At 48.5% G+C, this 19,579-nt stretch overlaps 2 protein-coding genes across 5 annotated transcripts; one reads left to right on the top strand and one right to left on the bottom strand.

Moving 5' to 3' along the window:
• Positions 1–1,608: 1,608 nt before the first annotated feature.
• LOC135246123 (optineurin-like) lies at positions 1,609–10,094 on the top strand. Of its 4 annotated transcripts, none has more exons than XM_064319669.1 (14): positions 1,609–2,047; positions 2,268–2,426; positions 3,204–3,391; positions 3,475–3,513; positions 3,646–3,728; positions 3,840–4,166; positions 5,617–5,701; positions 6,369–6,518; positions 6,656–6,798; positions 7,463–7,553; positions 8,198–8,347; positions 8,482–8,615; positions 9,277–9,367; positions 9,878–10,094. In XM_064319669.1, the coding sequence occupies exons 2-14, from the start codon at positions 2,291–2,293 to the stop codon at positions 9,884–9,886; spliced, it is 1,626 nt and encodes a 541-aa protein (XP_064175739.1). In that variant the 5' UTR covers positions 1,609–2,047; positions 2,268–2,290; the 3' UTR covers positions 9,887–10,094. The 4 variants fall into 4 exon arrangements, with proteins under 4 accessions (XP_064175739.1, XP_064175737.1, XP_064175738.1 ...); XM_064319667.1 differs by having other exon boundaries at positions 1,611–2,047; positions 3,640–3,728; XM_064319668.1 differs by having other exon boundaries at positions 1,611–2,047; positions 2,245–2,426; positions 3,640–3,728.
• A 607-nt stretch (positions 10,095–10,701) lies between these two features.
• Positions 10,702–19,327, bottom strand: LOC135246124 (uridylate-specific endoribonuclease C-like). The gene is made up of 7 exons (XM_064319671.1): positions 19,168–19,327; positions 17,822–17,921; positions 16,203–16,314; positions 15,567–15,688; positions 14,899–15,011; positions 12,595–12,748; positions 10,702–11,744 (listed from the first exon to the last, which is right to left on the bottom strand). Exons 1-7 carry the CDS (start codon positions 19,176–19,178, stop codon positions 11,484–11,486), a joined length of 873 nt encoding a protein of 290 aa, XP_064175741.1. The 5' UTR covers positions 19,179–19,327; the 3' UTR covers positions 10,702–11,483.
• Positions 19,328–19,579: the final 252 nt, after the last annotated feature.

The following is a 19,579-nucleotide window of genomic DNA, read 5'->3' as shown; positions in this document are numbered from 1 at the left end:
TGACCATTCAGGGAGTAAAGGGAGCAACAAGTATGATGAGGAGTAAATAGTGATTTTTACATTTTCAAATACTGTACCAGGTCACCTGCTAAGGTTGTTACCTGAGCCCTTTGGAATTCCTTGATTCAATAAGACAAAAGGTCCTTTCAAACATTGATTTTGAGCAGGTTGCCAAAAACGGATTAATGAGAATTGCAGCTGAATGACAAAACAGCCGTGTGAGTGTAAAAGTGAGAGTGAGAAAGTGTGAGCGTAAAAGAGATGGGGTGGGGTGGGGTGTAGGGGGGGGGGGCGAGGGGGGCTGTCCAGAGCCCCGTCTGTCCTCTCCGCTCCAGCTCTGAGACGCACGCACATTACAGCCCTTTAATTAAGACGTTTTAAATATTCAGTGGGCCTAAATCAGGAAGGTTTTTAAGAAATAATTGAATTCAATTCTATTTTTAAAAAGCGGAGCATTAAGATCTGAGCGGTGCAGTCAGGAGGGGATTAATGTGCGGCGCGTTGGGGCGCTGAACCGCCAATTTAGCGCCGTTTCTTTCGCGTCTTTCTGGCACGCAGCGCCCTGTGCTGTTTAACTGACCGTTTCCTCCTGTCCATCACTCCGGTGTCCGTCTCCTGCAGACGCGCGCAGCCCTGAGAGAGACGCGTGACCCTGAGAGACGCGTGGCAGAGACGTTCCGCTCAAATAGACCGTCCAGCCGCTGTTCACATCTGCCTGCTAATAAAGCATCATCTACGGAGCCTGGGATCTGTTCGGCCGCAACATGCAATAATTTTCATAATGGATTTATGTAAAAACATCAGTAAAACTGTTTCACATGCTGTTGAACAGGAAGCCCCCCGAAGAACTGCGGGTCCCTCCAGCCCCAGCTCAGGCCAGTTTTTATGGCTCCATAATAAAAGATTTGGGCAAAACTTGGATTCATGGGAGAGTAGCAAAGAGGAAACCACAGATAAGAGGAACAGTGCTTGCTTCACATTTGTAAAAATGATGGTGTGGGTATACTTTGCTGCCCCAGGACCTGAAGAGCGGATTAGAATTCCTCAATAGCAATGTGAAAGACTAATATCAAATTATTGGAAGCTTTTGGTTGCAGTTATTGCTGCTAAAGGTGGTGCAATCAAAAGTTTAAGAGGGAATTACTTTTTCACGTGGATATGGGTGTTTGATAACTTTTTTCATGAAATATTAATTTTAAAAAACACACATATATATATATGAGACTACGTTTCTTGCTAAAAAAACAGTTTCTACATTGTTTCCCCTCAAACCTCTAAATGTTGTATTTTATTAACTAAATCAGCGACATTTTTTATGATAGAAAAACATTTAGTTGAGAATCGGACATAAACCCAGAAATCTCTGCTTTGCTGCCCTCTGTCGGTAGCCTTGTAATAATGTCTGATAGAGCCGGCAGGCATCTTTAGTAATTCGCTTATACGAACACGAGAGGGCGCCAAAGGTATATTTTATTTAAATACTTCCTTTGGCGCCCTCTCGTGTTCATATAAGCGAATTACCAAAGATGCCTGCCGGCTCTATCAGACATTATTACAAGGCTGCCGACAGAGGGCAGCAAAGCAGAGATTTCTTGGTTTATGTCCGATTCTCTACGAAATGTTTTTCTGTCATACAAAAATGTTGCTGATTTAGTTAAGACTACCAACAGAGGACAGCAAAGCAAAGATTCCTGGGTGTTGTTCGGATTTAGCCCGAGGCAGTTTTAACGTATCGTCTCGTCATTTTACAGTATCTCTGATACTGTATCCGGTTACCTTTTGTAGATCCGGACCCCTTTTAAAGATCTCCGGGCTGAAGAGATATCAGTTTCGTTTCGTTGCACAGAAGTGTACTGAATATCAACCAATCCCGGCTTCTGCAGATCGAGACAGATCATTGAACCTGCTACAGGTTTTGCGCAATGTGAGACTTTCGTAAACAAGGAGGACAGGAGTGCATTTTCAGCATAGTTTTGTTTTCACGTATTTCATTCGAATATATGATCTTTTCCGTCTGCAGGATCTTTAAATAAGTACCTCATTGGACGTGAGTATATTTTTTATTTCCGTGACCAAAACTATTATTATGGAGTTACCCAGCCAGCTACTTTTGAAAGTAATGCTAGCTTCGTTTTTTGTCTCAGAGTTCTAGAGTTCGAATGTCAATTTGTGTTTCTTCTGCTGCTAGAGTCTAAACTTAGATTAAAACCCTCTGCTGAAATTGTGCTTATGGGCCGTAATAAGAAAGAGGAAGATTCTCGTTACAGATCGCAGAACCTGCTTTAGCACAATGGCGTCCAGTGCTCCGGTGGTCAACGGGGACCTTTCCGGTGATGCCCAAAGTACACCTGTTCGGTGTCTGGTCACACCGGAAGAAACAATCGAACAAATGAAACTTCTCATCAAAGAGAATACGGACCTGAAAGGTGAGATCCCACATCCATGTAGCCCAACCACGGGCTTACCATGCATGTACTATTTAAAATGCTATCATCTCCCTATATGTACTTTAAACACAATGGCCACATTTACAGTACGTTTACCATAAGTTTAGAATGTATACACATTTACGTTTGGAGGTATATGTATTGACTTAATAACAAGGAAACTTGCTCAGAAACTGAAAGTAAAATTGACTCATTTGTTTGCATTTGTATGTTTGAATTTCTTTCACAGATAGAGCAAACACAATTTCACTTAGTCTCTCAAAATAGTTTGTCCTTTGGTCATTACACTCTGGAGAAACAGGCATTGTGACAGAATTAAGCTCTACTGACAATAATTCATTCCTCTACTGGCAGTAAATATATTTATTATAATAATTTAGAATTTCTTATTTTGTCTGTTTTTAATGCCTTTTTTCGTAAGCCGTATTACATTTTCAGGTTTATGTTTTTTATTAAATGGATTTCATCAGTTCAATCATTTGAATTGTCAGGAGTTTTTACAAAATTTTCTGATAAGATCATACATTACAGCTGACGACTGTTTGTGTTGTCCAGTGGAACATTTAACTGTAGCCTGATGAATGAAGGAACTACTGTTGATGTGTACAGCAAGGTGGATAATCGGGATTGTGGGAACTACAACCCCCATGAACCTTTGCAATGGAGCTCCCTCCAAAGCTGAGTGCTTGAAAACTGGCATGTTGTACACATTTAAGTGCTTATCGTGTTGTGTGTTTCGGTTGCTTGGTCCCTCAGAAACCCTGCAGCAGAACAACAGCAGCATGAAGGAGAAGTTTGAGGAGCTTTCAGTGTGGAAGGAGAGGCAGACGGGAGTGATAGAATTCCTTGAACGGAAACTGGAGGAGGCTAAAGAAAACATTAGCACCCTCACTAGGGAAAACTTGGAACTGCAGAGGCTGAAGAAGTCTGACGGAGGGACCCAGGTGAGCTCACTGTTACTGCAGCCTGACATTCAGATATTGATACATTCAGATATTGATTGATTTATTGATTGTGTCTGTCACAGGATGAGGCCAGAAGAAGAGAGGTAGACACGCTGAACACTGTGAGTGTTGTGGAGGAGTCTGCATGTCTTTTAATTTGACCTGCGGCAGCCATCGGTCAGAGACCGGCTCGGGTGGATGCTGTGTTTGACCTCCGACCTGTCGTCTCTCTCCCTGACCGTGGGCAGGTACAGGTGGAGAAGCTGAGCAGGGAGCTGCAGCAGGTGCGTTCTGATCTGGAGATAGCAGAGAGCATCAACAAGACCCTGACTGACAGGTGCGTGGAGGAGAGAGGAACGTTTTTTGGAGAGGGATAAACCTGTCGCAGGTGTAGAATGCGGGAGGATGGAACCTGTCGCAGGTGTAGCAGCTCTGTCTCTCTGTGCAGCTGTAGAGCGATGGAGCAGGAGAAGCTGCAGCAGGGGAAGCAGAAGCAGGAGAAGCAGCTGCAGGAGAAGCTGCAGCAGGCGCTGCAGGAGAAGCTGCAGCAGGAGAAGCAGCTGCAGGAGCTGCAGGAGAAGCAGAAGCAGGAGAAGCAGCTGCAGGAGAAGCTGCAGCAGGCGCTGCAGGAGAAGCAGAATCAGGAGAAGCAGCTGCAGGAGAAGCTGCAGCAGGCGCTGCAAGAGAAGCAGAAGCAGGAGAATCAGCTGCAGGAGAAGCTGCAGCAGGCGCTGCAGCAGCAGGAGCTGCAGTCCCAGAGGGTGGAGGAGCTGCAGTACGTCGGCTCCTCAGAAAGCTCCAATCAGAGATGAGCGTTAGGCAGCGCGCAGGCCTCCTCTGTGGTCACGCTGTGGGGCCGGTTACTCCAGCTGGACGTCCGGCAGGTCGTATGGTTCCGGCCCACGCAGGGTTGGGCTCTCAGCTCATCCGGCAGGTCGTATGGTTCCGGCCCACGCAGGGTTGGGCTCTCAGCTCATCCGGCAGGTCGTATGGTTCCGGCCCACGCAGGGTTGGGCTCTCAGCTCATCCGGCAGGTCGTATGGTCTCGGCCCACGCAGGGTTGGGCTGTCTGAGCTCTCAGCTCATCCGGCAGGTCGTATGGTCTCGGCCCACGCAGGGTTGGGCTGTCTGAGCTCTCAGCTCATCCGGCAGGTCGTATGGTTTCGGCCCACGCAGGGTTGGGCTGTCTGAGCTCTCAGCTCATCCGGCAGGTCGTATGGTTTCGGCCCACGCAGGGTTGAGCTCTCAGCTCATCCGGCAGGTCGTATGGTCTCGGCCCACGCAGGGTTGGGCTGTCTGAGCTCTCAGCTCATACGGCAGGTCGTATGGTTTCGGCCCACGCAGGGTTGGGCTGTCTGAGCTCTCAGCTCATACGGCAGGTCGTATGGTTCCGGCCCACGCAGGGTTGGGCTGTCTGAGCTCTCAGCTCATACGGCAGGTCGTATGGTTCCGGCCCACGCAGGGTTGAGCTCTCAGCTCATACGGCAGGTCGTATGGTTCCGGCCCACGCAGGGTTGGGCTGTTTGAGCTCTCAGCTCATACGGCAGGTCGTATGGTTTCGGCCCACGCAGGGTTGGGCTGTCTGAGCTCTCAGCTCATACGGCAGGTCGTATGGTTTCGGCCCACGCAGGGTTGGGCTGTCTGAGCTCTCAGCTCATACGGCAGGTCGTATGGTCTCGGCCCGCGCAGGGTTGGGCTGTCTGAGCTCTCAGCTCATCCGGCAGGTCGTATGGTTTCGGCCCACGCAGGGTTGGGCTGTCTGAGCTCTCAGCTTGCTTAGAGCACGTCTCTGGCATTGCAGATGCTAAGATTTAATGCCTGTGGTGCTTCTCAGAATACTTTTATGGGACGTGATTAATGTCAACAGATCAAGCAGCAGTAGTATTGTATCCCAGCAACGCACACAGCCTATCAACATTTGCATGACAGAATGTAGCTACATGAAGGCGCATTGTCTGCGCTGGACTCCGCTGCGTCTAGTCATCTTTTCAGGTGGTGGCACGTGGTGTAAATACTGAGCACAACGTGGGACCCGGCTAAGACCGACTTAACAGTTAAGAACACCTTTCTTTACGTCCAGCTGGTGTAGCCAGACCCGGAGGAGCAGTCAATGGCCCAGGGTAGCGCTGGTGGAGTGTGATGAAGCTCATCTCGCTTGCTGTGTTCGTATGAAATGAAATGAAGATGGCAGATTATGCTGAATGAGTTGTCTTGTACGTGCACAGGAAGGGTCTGGCGCAGCTGCAAGAGGCCTACACCCAGCTGTCTGACGAGAACTGCAGGATGAAGGAGGAAGTGAAGAGAGGAGAGGTGGCCACTTCAGTCTGCACCTCACTGCCTGTTCTGCCCGCTTCGTAGAGTGCATTTTTGCCACTGATCTGAGGAGAGACTAGCTCAGTCTGCGCTGGGAGTAAAATGACTATTTACATTTCTCATGTCCTTACCCATGGTTCCTTGCAGAATCTGTCACCTTTTGAAGGTGATGTCTTGTCAGTGACAACTGGAAAACTGCAGAGCACAGGTAGCACAGTGTGTGAAGTTAATAAATAATTGGCAAGCTAGTCTGCATGCTAGTCTATAATTAAAATCTTAAATGTTTCTCTTTGCTGGAAAAATGTCTTGGTTCTTTAAGTGATTTAGGACATGCTCTTTCAGATGTTCTCACAGTGTCCTCATCGCTGTGCAGGCAGGAAGGAGGAGAGTAATTCTAACTGCCTCCTGTCTCTCCAGTCTTTAGTGCAACATAGTGTTGATCAGTGTTGCTGGCATGGCTGGGATCTATTCTGCCATTTTCTGAAAAATTCTACCTGTTACCGGAGCAGCCGGAGTGTGCCTAGTCTGTCCCATTCTGTGCATGTAGATCCGCCTCCTGAACTTTAAATGGTAAAATGGTAAATGGACTGCATTTATATAGCGCTTTTATCCAAAGCGCTTTACAATTGATGCCTCTCACTTTGACCTCCGACCCTGTCTGCAGATCTCCAAGGAGGCAGTGAATGCGCTCCAGACCAGGCTGGAGGCAGTTGAGAAAGCCCTGGCTGACAAGCAAGTGAAGATGGATGGGATGAAGCAGGAGATCGTCAAGATGGAGAAGGAGCTGGAGACAATCCCAGTGTTCCCAACAGAGGTTAAAAAAAAAAAAAAAAAAGAAATCCCACAATGCACCATTTCGTAGTGCAATGTCAATTGACGAATGAAGTTGCATGAGATGACCTTAATGGAGAGGGCAGGGGAATTACAGGTGAGGTTACCTGTCCTTGGCAGGCTGAGGTGTACTTGTTGGACTTCAACGCGGAGAGGGCGGCCAGAGAAAAGATTCACGAGGAGAAAGAGCACCTGTGTTACGAGCTGGAGGCCCTGAAACAGCAGAACCGCTGCCTGCAGGAGGAGCTCGACGGTCTGGCCAGGTATGCACCTGTGGGCCTCATCCCAAACAGCACACCTGCCCTCTGCATTCCGTCAGAGGAATGTGCTCCGCCCGGCAGCCACCGGAATCTCCCTTCAGCCGAAACGTAGGAAAGGAAACGTCGGTCTGAGACAGAGAGAATCATTAGTATATACCAGAGTCAACACCACCAACCAGGCTTATTATTCAGGTGGAAAAGAGTCTTCTCTGAAAAGAGTTTTATTTATTTATAAAAAGAGAGGGACTAACTGTCACTGATCAGCTCAGTTTCTGTTTAGTACTGAAACCCTAAAGAAGCTCCACCAATCACAGAGTATGTTGGTTAAGAAGAAACTGAACATCCCTGATTGTGATTGGTGGATACTTTCTGGCGTAAGTTTGAGGAAGCCTTCTTTGTTAAAGGGACTGGAGCCTCTTGATCAGTTTGTTGTTACCAGATCAGTTGTACCTGGTGGAGAGCTCCCCTCTAGACGCTGACATCATCAGAAATGTCACATTTTACGGTCCCTGGCTCCTCCCAGGAAGGCGAAAGGTCAGAGTGCCACAGCAGTGATGTCACCAGCATGAGAGTGGGAGTAGCATAAGTGTAGCAACTTCATCACTGAGGAGACATACAGAGTCTCAGATGGCCCTCTAATTACCCATAATGCTTCCTGCTATTCCAGACAGCCTGTGACCGCGATCCAGGGTCGCCATCGGCCGCTGCAAGGGCCCGGCCCTGAGGGTGGCGCCACAGCCCACAGCAGGGGGCCAGAGGTAGGAGTCTCATGGTCACATGACTTCAGACCGCTGTGAGGATGAGGCATGCTCTACGTCTGTTAGTGGAGTCTGGAGCACAGGCAGCATTCCTGTCAGTCTGTCTGTGACATTAAGAGAGCTCAGGTCTAATGGTGGAGTCTAGTGGCTAAACTGTATGAGTTGTGTTTAATAATGGTCCTAACGTAGTGTATTAGAATTATTATGCCATTATTAGTGGGGGATAGAGCTTATCTCACTGGTGGTAATGGTACAGGTGACAGCTAGCCAATGAGACGCTGTGTCAGTAGATGGTAGTGAGGATCAGATGACATGCTAGTCTATAATTAAAATCTTAAATGTTTCTCTGATGGAAAAATGTCTTGGTTCTTTATGTGATTTAGGACAGGCTCTTTCAGATGTTCTCACAGTGACATCATCGCTGTGCAGGCAGGAAGGAGGAGAGTAATTCTAACTGCCTCCTGTCTCTCCAGGCTTTAGTGCAACATAGTGTTGATCAGTGTTGCTGGCATGGCTGGGATCTATTCTGCCATTTTTTGAAAAATTCTACTTGTTACCAGAGCAGCCGGAGAGTGTGCCTAGTCTGTCCCATTCTGTGCGTGTAGATCCGCCTCCTGAACTTTGACCTCCGACCCTGTCTGCAGATCTCCGAGGAGGCAGTGAATGAGCTCCAGACCAGGCTAGAGGCGGCTGAGAAAGCCCTGGCTGACAAGCAAGTGAAGATGGATGGGATGAAGCAGGAGATCTTCAGGAAGGAGAAGGAGCTGGAGACAATCTCAAAGTTCCAATCACAGGTAAAAAAAAAATTAAAAAAAATCACACAATGCACCATTTTGTAGTTCAATGTCAATTGACAAATTAAGTTGCATGAGATGACCTTAATGGAGAGGACAGGGGAATTACAGGTGAGGTTACCTGTCCTTAGCAGGGTGTGACGTACTTTCCGGAAACCTACGCGGAGAGGACAGCCAGAGAAGAGGAGATGAAGCGCCTGCGTGATGAGCTGGAGGCTCTGAGAGAGCAGAACCGCTACCTGCAGGAGGAGCGGGACGCTCTGGCCAGGTATGCACCTGTGTGGGCCTCATCCCAAACAGCACACCTGCCCTCTGCATTCCGTCAGAGGAATGTGCTCCGCCCGGCAGCCACCGGAATCTCCCTTCAGCCGAAACGTAGGAAAGGAAACGCCGGTCTGAGACAGAGAGAATCATTAGTATATACCAGAGTCAACACCACCAACCAGGCTTATTATTCAGGTGGAAAAGAGTCTTCTCTGAAAAGAGTTTTATTTATTTATAAAAAGAGAGGGATTAAGTGTCACTGATCAGCTCAGTTTCTGTTTAGTACTGAAACCCTAAAGAAGCTCCACCAATCACAGAGTATGTTGGTTAAGAAGAAACTGAACATCCCTGATTGTGATTGGTGGATACTTTCTGGCGTAAGTTTGAGGAAGCCTTCTTTGTTAAAGGGACTGGAGCCTCTTGATCAGTTTGTTGTTACCAGATCAGTTGTACCTGGTGGAGAGCTCCCCTCTAGACGCTGACATCATCAGAAATGTCACATTTTACGGTCCCTGGCTCCTCCCAGGAAGGCGAAAGAATGCCACAGCAGTGATGTCACCAGCGTGAGAGTGGGAGTAGCATAAGTGTAGCAACTTCATCACTGAGGAGACATACAGAGTCTCAGATGGCCCTCTAATTACCCATAATGCTTCCTGCTATTCCAGACAGTCCGTGACTGCGATCCAGGGTCGCCATCGGCCGCTGCAAGGGCCCGGCCCTGAGGGTGGCGCCACAGCCCACAGCAGGGGGCCAGAGGTAGGAGTCTCATGGTCACATGACTTCAGCCCGCTGTGAGGATGAGGCATGCTCTACGTCTGTTAGTGGAGTCTGGAGCACAGGCAGCATTCCTCTCAGTCTGTCTGTGACATTAAGAGCGCTCAGGTCTAATGGTGGAGTCTAGTGGCTAAACTGTATGAGTTGTGTTTAATAATGGTCCTAACGTAGTGTATTAGAATTATTATGCCATTATTAGTGGGGGATAGAGCTTATCTCACTGGTGGTAATGGTACAGGTGACAGCTAGCCAATGAGAGACGCTGTGTCAGTAGATGGTAGTGAGGATCAGATGACAGCTAGCCAATGAGACGCTGTGTAAGTCGATAGTGATGAGCATCCATTGACAGCTAGCCAATGAGATGCCGTGTAAGTCGATAGTGGTGAGCATCCGTTGACAGCTAGCCAATGAGACGCTGTGTAAGTCGATAGTGATGAGGATCAGATGACAGCTAGCCAATGAGACGCTGTGTGTGTCCTTGCCTTTTTGCAGATGTGGTGAACATCCCAGAGCACACCTGTCCCATCTCTGCAGTAAAGGCTGAATAAGTTTTTTAAAAGATACTGGATTTGTTTGAATAATTTTATCAATGATTCATTTTATGTATTTTCTCCAGAGGAAAACTGGTTCTGAAATCAATTAATCAACAAAAGCCATCAGTACGTGTACTCTGTGCAATGACAATAAAGTTGAATCTAATCTAATCTAATCTGAAGACTTTTACTTTCTGAGCCTGGATTTTCCCCCTCTGACTTTCTGGTACAGTCATGTGATGTGACAAGTGGTTTTATTCTTTTTGTATGGATACATATGTGTCAGAACCATTTATCTTGTTATCAGATTAATCATTAATATATGTCTGTGATTGATAATTACTGGTACCTCAACATAAAAGCGTAAGCTTGTTGTCATTTTGCAAATTGAACTGCTCTCTGGTGTAGAATATAAATGTATCTCCTGAATTTAACTGCAGCCATTACGTTACATCACATTTATTTGGCAGACGCTTTTATCCAAAGCGACGTACAATAAGTGCTTACCAGCCTTCTACCAAAGACTAATAAAGTTTTAAGACAAAATCTCCTATCACATGTGTTATCAGGAATCCTGTACTATGTTCAAATAATTCAAATATTGGTCAGCCTCCACATCTGGACTACAAAATAATCAGAACTACGAAGTGAAGTCTAATCTAGCTGAAAAGTTGCCGGTGTGTTTTTTTTTTTTAGGTGAAACGGGAATATCCAAAGTTCTGACTTATATAGTCGTACATGTAGCATCTAATTTAACATTTTCACTTTCAGACAAATAAACAATTAGCTTTGGTAAGATTTATTTAGCTTCAAATAGCAGGCACATTAGCAGGTACAAATGTTAACAGTCAAAGCAATGAAAGCTATTTTGGTGAATATAGTATGAACTTTATCGACGCCCGTTCTGGAAGACAGGACTCTGAAACTCAGTCGTTTTTTGTATGAAATGTTATTGGTTATAAACCCAGCCTGCATTTAAACGGGTTCAGAGCTGGGACGTTTTAAACAGTCCTTCACATTTTGCAGTGTCCTGAAATTGAGTCTGTCCTTGTTCAGCACCTCTTAACTGTAGGTGGAGCCCAGGTCAGCCCTAAACCCAGCATCCCACGAGACTGACCCTTCAAGTATTTCTGTCATTTAAAAAATACGTTTCAAGAGATAAATTCACTTTAAATGGGAGAATGTAGAGAATGTAGAAATTCCTCTACAAGCAATTACAAAACTATAGTGTGCATTTATGCACCCTGTCCAGTGTCTTTTTGACGTGACTGTAATGATCTAATACTCATGTAATTCGGTGTAGAATAAACAGCAGCAAGCAAAACACAGGTTTTTCTGAAAGCGCTGGACTTTACTCCAGAATAAGGCACATTTTCCCAGCTGAGCTGCACAGCTATAAAATGGCTCCTGTTTCAGCAAACGTTGTAAGGCCTCCAAACACTGATCCAGGGTCAGCTGTGGCGCCCCAATCTCTAACCCCTGTCATCCTCTGCAAACCGCTAAAGCTGATCCAGGGTCAGTATGAGGAGGCACTGCGTAGCCACGTGTAGTGCCGGCAGCAGGCTCTACAGGGGCCTGTTGTTGCTGCTCAGGAGTTTGGGATAGGACGTCCCAATCGAGCGCCCGTGGCGGGTCACCACCACCTCCAGGTGGTACTCGTCCACCTGCACGATGGCGTTGGTCACCCTCTCGTTGGACATGAGGAAGACGATGGTGAAGAGGGCCACCTCGAACTCGGGGCTGACGCCGATGAAGGAGCTTCCCACCGGCTTCACCAGCCCCTTCCAGCTGAACTGCAGGTTCAGCACGTGGTCGTCCTCGTCCGGCTGCAGAGAGCACCGCATGGGTAAGGGAAAAATGTATTTACTTGCTTTTATATAACCTTAAGAAATCATTTAAATTGCTTTTCTGTCTGAGAAGTATTGGGAGTGCGTAGCCCCTCCCACACGAGTTCCTATTTTCCCCAGAAAACTCTGTATTTCTCCATTGTTTTTAACTGCGTTATGAACCACACACTGCGTCACAAACCCCCGTTACAAACCCTGCGCTGCGTTATGACCCACACACTGCGTTACGAACCCCCGTTACAAACCCTGCGTTGCGTTATGACCCACACACTGCGTTACGAACCCGTTACAAACCCTGCGCTGCGTTATGAACCACACACTGCGTTACGAACCCCCGTTACAAACCCTGCGCTGCGTTATGAACCACACACTGCGTTATGAACCACACTGTGTTACGAACCACACACTGCGTTACGAACCCCCATTACAAACCCTGCGCTGCGTTATGAACCACACACTGCGTTACGAACCCCCGTTACAAACCCTGCGCTGCGTTATGAACCACACACTGCGTTACGAACCCCCGTTACAAACCCTGCGCTGCGTTATGAACCACACACTGCGTTACGAACCCCCGTTACAAACCCTGCGCTGCGTTATGAACCACACACTGCGTTACGAACCCCCGTTACAAACCCTGCGCTGCGTTATGAACCACACACTGCGTTATGAACCCCCGTTACAAACCCTGCGCTGCGTTATGAACCACACACTGCGTTATGAACCACACACTGCGTTACGAACCCCTGTTACAAACCCTGCGCTGCGTTATGAACCACACACTGCGTTATGAACCACACACTGCGTTACGAACCCTGTGAGTGCTCACCGTGCTCTTTCTGTCTCTGGCTTTGTAGCCCTTGTAGTCCACATGGTTGCACTTCTCCTGCAGGTAGAACTGGACCCAGTTGTGGAAGCCCATGATCTCCGCCCCGTGCCTCGTCTCTCCTACAAACACGTGCTCGAACCCGCACGAGTCCTCTCTGCACAGCACAGACAGAGCGTAAACGCGCAGCAGGAGTCCTCTCTGCGCAGCAGGACAGAGCGTGAACGCGCAGCAGGAGTCCTCTCTGCGCAGCAGGACAGACCGTGAACGCGCAGCAGGAGTCCTCTCTGCACAGCACACAGACAGAGCGTGAGCGCGCAGCAGGAGTCCTCTCTGCACAGCACAGACAGAGCGTAAACGCGCAGCAGGAGTCCTCTCTGCACAGCAGGACAGAGCGTGAGCGCGCAGCAGGAGTCCTCTCTGCGCAGCACACAGACAGAGCGTGAACGCGCAGCAGGAGTCCTCTCTGCACAGCACACAGACAGACCGTGAACGCGCAGCAGGAGTCCTCTCTGCGCAGCACACAGACAGCGTGAACGCGCAGCAGGAGTCCTCTCTGCACAGCACACAGACAGACCGTGAACGCGCAGCAGGAGTCCTCTCTGCACAGCACACAGACAGAGCGTGAGCGCGCAGCAGGAGTCCTCTCTGCACAGCACACAGACAGAGCGTGAGCGCGCAGCAGGAGTCCTCTCTGTGCAGCAGGACAGAGCGTGAGCGCGCAGCAGGAGTCCTCTCTGTGCAGCACACAGAGAGAGCGTGAGCGCGCAGCAGGAGTCCTCTCTGTGCAGCAGGACAGAGCGTGAGCGCGCAGCAGGAGTCCTCTCTGCACAGCACACAGACAGAGCGTAAACGCGCAGCAGGAGTCCTCTCTGCGCAGCAGGACAGACAGACCGTGAACGCGCAGCAGGAGTCCTCTCTGCGCAGCAGGACAGACCGTGAACGCGCAGCAGGAGTCCTCTCTGCGCAGCAGGACAGACCGTGAACGCGCAGCAGGACACCTCTCTGCACAGCACACAGAGCGTGAGCGCGCAGCAGGAGTCCTCTCTGCACAGCACACAGACCGTGAGCGCGCAGCAGGAGTCCTCTCTGCACAGCACACAGACAGACCGTGAGCGCGCAGCAGGAGTCCTCTCTGCACAGCACACAGACAGAGCGTGAACGCGCAGCAGGAGTCCTCTCTGTGCAGCAGGACAGAGCGTGAGCGCGCAGCAGGAGTCCTCTCTGCACAGCACACAGACAGAGCGTGAGCGCGCAGCAGGAGTCCTCTCTGCACAGCACACAGACAGAGCGTGAACGCGCAGCAGGAGTCCTCTCTGCGCAGCAGGAGTCCTCTCTGCACAGCACACAGACAGAGCGTAAACGCGCAGCAGGAGTCCTCTCTGCACAGCACACAGACAGAGCGTGAGCGCGCAGCAGGAGTCCTCTCTGCGCAGCAGGAGTCCTCTCTGCACAGCAGGAGTCCTCTCTGCACAGCACACAGACAGAGCGTGAGCGCGCAGCAGGAGTCCTCTCTGCGCAGCACACAGACAGAGCGTGAGCGCGCAGCAGGAGTCCTCTCTGCGCAGCACACAGACAGAGCGTGAACGCGCAGCAGGAGTCCTCTCTGCACAGCACACAGACAGAGCGTGAGCGCGCAGCAGGAGTCCTCTCTGTGCAGCAGGACAGAGCGTGAGCGCGCAGCAGGAGTCCTCTCTGTGCAGCACAGACAGACCGTGAACGCGCAGCAGGACACCTCTCTGCACAGCACACAGACAGAGCGTGAGCGCGCAGCAGGAGTCCTCTCTGCACAGCACACAGACAGAGCGTGAGCGCGCAGCAGGAGTCCTCTCTGCGCAGCAGGACAGAGCGTGAACGCGCAGCAGGAGTCCTCTCTGCGCAGCACAAACAGAGCGTGAGCGCGCAGCAGGAGTCCTCTCTGCACAGCACAGACAGAGCGTGAACGCGCAGCAGGAGTCCTCTCTGCGCAGCACAGACAGAGCGTGAACGCGCAGCAGGAGTCCTCTCTGCACAGCACACAGACAGAGCGTAAACGCGCAGCAGGAGTCCTCTCTGCACAGCACACAGACAGAGCGTGAGCGCGCAGCAGGAGTCCTCTCTGCGCAGCAGGACAGAGCGTGAGCGCGCAGCAGGAGTCCTCTCTGCACAGCACACAGACAGAGCGTGAACGCGCAGCAGGAGTCCTCTCTGCGCAGCAGGACAGACCGTGAACGCGCAGCAGGAGTCCTCTCTGCGCAGCAGGACAGACCGTGAGCGCGCACTCCTGCGGGACGTGGCCAGCGGTGTGTGCTTTCGGAGGGTACGTACCCCCCCTGCCTGTCGCGGTGGTACAGGCGGAACCAGATGTCGTACAGCTGCTCCTTGAACTTCAGCGGGTCTGCTGGGGAGAGGCGTCTGCTGACCAGGTACCTGTGAGCGTGCTGCAGGGAGAGACACAGACGTGTGTGTGTGTGTGTGTGCGCGCATGCCCGCCCACACAGACAGGCTTTTTCGGTGAGTCTCCAGACAGACACTGTGATTGAAAAGCACACCAGCAATCCAGCAAACTGGGAATCCAGCAGGCCGGAGCACAGGGCCCCACCCAGGGAGGCGATCTACACGGTGTGGAGGTCAGGCAGCGGACATGGACTACAACAACATACTGGCCTTGAATATGCTGCAGCAGCTGCTGATGTGATGAGCTTAACTTAATGCAGGATGGGTCTAACAGATTGAAAAAATAAAAATAAAGGTCTTTTATGTGTGTTTTGTGCTTTACGCAGCAGCTATGGAATGTGGTAGCCTGCGTAGAGTGTAACCTAATCTTGAGCCATAAAAGGAGACAGAAAACCTTTTGTTAGTCAGAGAATGGCAGAGACTCTATTCATGTGTATTCTCTCCATGCATGGATTATTTTTCCAGGACAATGGCAACCCCCGTCTCCTGAAAATGGAGCTGAACTGTGCAGCAGTGGCACTGCCTGGCCATGACCTTACCTTCATCACCTCCGTTTGCAAGATGGCGTCCAGGAAGAGGTGATTTTCCGCCATTTCCTGTCTGGTGACCGTCTCTGCTGTGCCCGTGGACATCTCATAGTTATCCAGCAGGTTGATGAAGTCTGCAGACCCCCAGTCACAGACAGTGCATACAGCAATTTCATATTTCACAGCATCCATAAATATTCATAACAACATATGATGGTAAATCTGAAGACAAATATAATCCTTACCAAAAGTGTTAGGGGCAAATCATTTTGGGATGTTGCAGTAAGCATCTCTTTGGAACAGCCAGGGTGCTGGTGGGTTTTGGCTGTTTGGGTTTCGGTGGCAGTGGGTTTTGTCAGTGGTGGTTTTGTCAGTGGTGGGTTTGTCAGTGGTGGGTTTGGCGGTGGTGGTTTTGTGGTGGTTTTGGCGGTGGTGGGTTTTGTCAGTGGTGGTTTTGTCAGTGGTGGTTTTTGTCAGTGGTGGTTTTGTCAGTGGTGGTTTTGGCGGTGGTGGGTTTTGTCAGTGGTGGTTTTGTCAGTGGTGGTTTTGGCGGTGGTGGGTTTGTCAGTGGTGGTTTTGTCAGTGGTGGTTTTGGCGGTGGCGGGTTTTGGCTGTGGCGGGCGTGTGTGATTGGTTGGGGGCACTCACGCGCGTAGGTCGCTATACTCTTCAGCTTCTGCTCGTTGACGTAAGAGAAGAGCGATGCGTGGGCGTGGTCTGAGGCCTGGTTACTGCCGCGCCGGACATATCCCGCCTGACCCTGGACCAGAGACCATCACAGTCAGAGACCACACCCATATTCATCACCACAGTCAGAGACCACACCCATATTCATCACCACAGTCAGAGACCACACCCATATTCATCACCACAGTCAGAGACCACACCCATATTCATCACCACAGTCAGAGACCACACCCATATTCATCACCACAGTCAGAGACCACACCCATATTCATCACCACAGTCAGAGACCACACCCATATTCATCACCATCGCAGTCTTACCCCTTCCCAAAAAATCAAGTGAAATTTGCCTTTTCACATGTGGAAAAAAATAGGTCACTGAGTCATTTGCATCTTCACATTTTCACATGTCACTGACTTTTTAAAATGTGAACTACAGTTGAAAACACAGCATGTGATGTGAGCATGTGCAGGAAATAGCATGCAATGAGATATCTTGCATCATATCTGCATTATTCCCCCACACATCTTCACACAGTGATCAAGCTTATTAATATTTTATGCATATGCATGCAGCAGATTAAAAAATAAGTAAACGTTAACTCACAACCAACATTTCAGTCAAGACACCCCCAGCCCCATGTAAAATGGAACATTCTTTGCATACTGGAACATGCTGGGACATGTTCCTGGGAGGTTATTCTCAAAAGGAACCGCTTCAAATATTGATTTGAATGAAGTGGCAATATCTTAAATGTCATTTTCCTAACAAATTCATTATATAAAGACAGACTCCATAATAATGTGACTCAATGATCAGACCAAATAATTTGTCTGTAAAATCATAAAATCATTTGAGAAAGTTTATAAAGTATAAAATTTGTGGGTTTTTTTCCCCACAGAATGGTGACATCAGACACTGCTTAGTCCTGCTCCGTGGAGGCCCAATACCCAAAGAGCATAATTAATATCCTCGGGAAGGGCAGGTCTGCTCAGAGTACGAAGAATTTGGCGCCGCAGGGGGCAATGAAACTGGCTTTAATCGCGTGACTGTGAGGAAATCCCCCCCAGTCGTGTGGGTTTGGCACCGAGCCCGAAATTACCAACGGACCACAGTCTCAAATGTGCTCTGAGAACAAAGAGCCAGGAAAACAGCTCCGCTCCAGCAGAGTGAACCGCACGGCTCGGGTGGAAGAGCCAGGGCGGGGCTGTGCTGCAGGTTCCCAGGTACGATCACCGAAATATTCACCGGTCTGTCTGTGCGACAGCCAGGACATGCCACGCCACGATCTCCTTCTGAAATGTGCCCTCCTCAGCTGTAAGGCCAGGGTCTGTCTGTGTCATTTCCCAACCTTTTTCAATATTTTACTGGGGGAGTAAAGCATCTGAAATAATCTATAAGACGACATGGTAACTCATCAGCACTGAATAAACTGTATTGACTGAGATGACAGAGTTATCAGGACTGGAGCATGTTGCATGGCTGTTGCTGAGTGTCGGGTTGTACCATGTGTCAGGATATTGGAGGGTGAATGGAGGGAGACTCTGAGCTTCACCATTAGAGCTGATGGTGTACCCTACCTGTAGAGATATGGCATAGTCTGTTCCGGGCTTCAAACGGTTGTAGTCCAGCGTCCAAAGTTCATTTAGAACCTTCGACAGATCCTGGTTCACTCCCTGACTGCAGGGGATTAATGAAAATGAATTCATAATCATGCCATCATTATAATTACATTTTTATGAACTCATAAGATGGGCATTCTGTTTCAGACGGCTCTATTTCCCAAATATTATTTCATAATTATTCATAAACTATTAAAAATAGACCTTGCTGTTACCAGCAATTAAAATAAGCTTCTTTTTGTTTCAATAACCATAACCAATAACCAGTTTGAGGGTATGAGAAAGTTGTCTTATTTTTGAAAAAGGACCAATACGGTGAGAACATGCGGATGACGCACTTTGAGCTCTGAAATGAAATGCCGGCTGCTGCACGCTGATGCAGGGCAGTGTTTTATGTGAAGCACAGGTGATGTTTGAACGGGTAGCAGGCAGGGGTGCGCAAACTGCTGTGCGGATGCCCCGGGTGAGGCCAAGCCTATGATTGTGCTGCGTACATATAAAAGGAAATACCCGGCGGCATTCTGTGGTCATGCCGCGTAACATCATCCTGTTTGTTTAAAATTAACACACTCTCTGGTTCCTGCTTTAAAAAAAAAAACTCCGCTTCACGCGGTAAGAAAAACTGGCTGAGCTTGGACGGCTGCAACTTCCTGAGATATAACTGCTACCGCGGACTTCAGACACCCTCTCAACACAAACATACATATGCAGGCACGCGCAGAAAAACTGACTAATGTATCGCATCTGAAATCTCCTGAAATTTATGGATGCGTAATATATATGATTTTTTTTTTTAATTTTAAAGTTATTTTTGAAAATTCAGCAATGCATACAGAACTAGTAATTTGTAGTTATGGAAATTGTATCATTTCAAATATTAAAAATAGCTGAAATATAATTAAGCTATGCATTCTGGAGTTAATCTTGAAGCATAGGCTACAGTTTCCTAATGGGACATTTCAAGCCCCTTCCCGAGAAATGAAACCGAATCTTTATAACTGCTCCGTCGCATAGAGAATGCATTCCCCCATCCCCTTTTTTTCTTTTGAAAAACATAGAGGAACTCGGATAACTTATTAATATCATAATCTGCAAGTCAGGAAAATAAATCCTTTTTGTGATCAAAAGATAAAGTTTGATGCTGCTAAATATGCACGATGCTTCAGCAGTAAAAAATAAAATTAAAATAAAAAAACAGAAAAAAAACACTACATGTATTAATTACATAACATTTATTTGGCAGACGCCTTTATGCAATACCTCAGGTCACTATTCAAACTAAAGGAATATCTAAGATATCTTACCCACGCGCCATTGTAGAAGCTGGTTAATTCTCTAGACTTCAGGAACGCAATCACAGCAACTTCGCACCAGAAAAATACGTCTTCGAACAGGTCGACAGATATAACGGGCTGGGGGCCAGCTCAAGCGTCAATCATACAATTTCCGTGTAATTGTTGTCCAGTAAGATGCTTTGAAAGGAGTTGACGCCTACGTGTATCAATTTACAGTCCTACCCATATTGCTGATGGAAGCAGCGACGTTTAGGAACTTCCACTTTTTTGGATTTCTAAGTAAAAGATATAAAACACTTTTTTAAAAATGGAAATTTATTTCAAAAATAAAAGTGCCCTCTCCGTTTATGATATATGGGCCGTTCACGGTTTAGAATATTTCATATCAGAGAAAGCTGAAATGGAAGATGAATAGTGGCGG

Source organism: Anguilla rostrata, chromosome 19 (assembly GCF_018555375.3).
Source record: "Anguilla rostrata isolate EN2019 chromosome 19, ASM1855537v3, whole genome shotgun sequence".
Taxonomy (NCBI): Eukaryota; Metazoa; Chordata; class Actinopteri; order Anguilliformes; family Anguillidae; genus Anguilla; species Anguilla rostrata.
The sequence above is the reverse complement of the archived record's forward strand: the minus strand, read 5'-3'. Positions and strand labels throughout refer to the sequence as shown.

Excerpts from the sequence above, each read along its gene's own strand:
- LOC135246123 (XM_064319667.1), top strand. The coding sequence starts at position 2,291 with ATGGCGTCCAGTGCTCCGGTGGTCAACGGGGACCTTTCCGGTGATGCC. Across the intron at positions 6,519-6,655 it reads TCCCAGTGTTCCCAACAGAG|GCTGAGGTGTACTTGTTGGA; the intron begins GTTAAAAAAAAA and ends TGTCCTTGGCAG. Across the intron at positions 7,554-8,197 it reads CCCACAGCAGGGGGCCAGAG|ATCTCCGAGGAGGCAGTGAA; the intron begins GTAGGAGTCTCA and ends CCCTGTCTGCAG.
- LOC135246124 (XM_064319671.1), bottom strand. Across the intron at positions 15,012-15,566 it reads TGCAAACGGAGGTGATGAAG|CACGCTCACAGGTACCTGGT; the intron begins GTAAGGTCATGG and ends CTCTCCCTGCAG. Across the intron at positions 11,745-12,594 it reads CCAGAGACAGAAAGAGCACG|CCGGACGAGGACGACCACGT; the intron begins GTGAGCACTCAC and ends TGCTCTCTGCAG.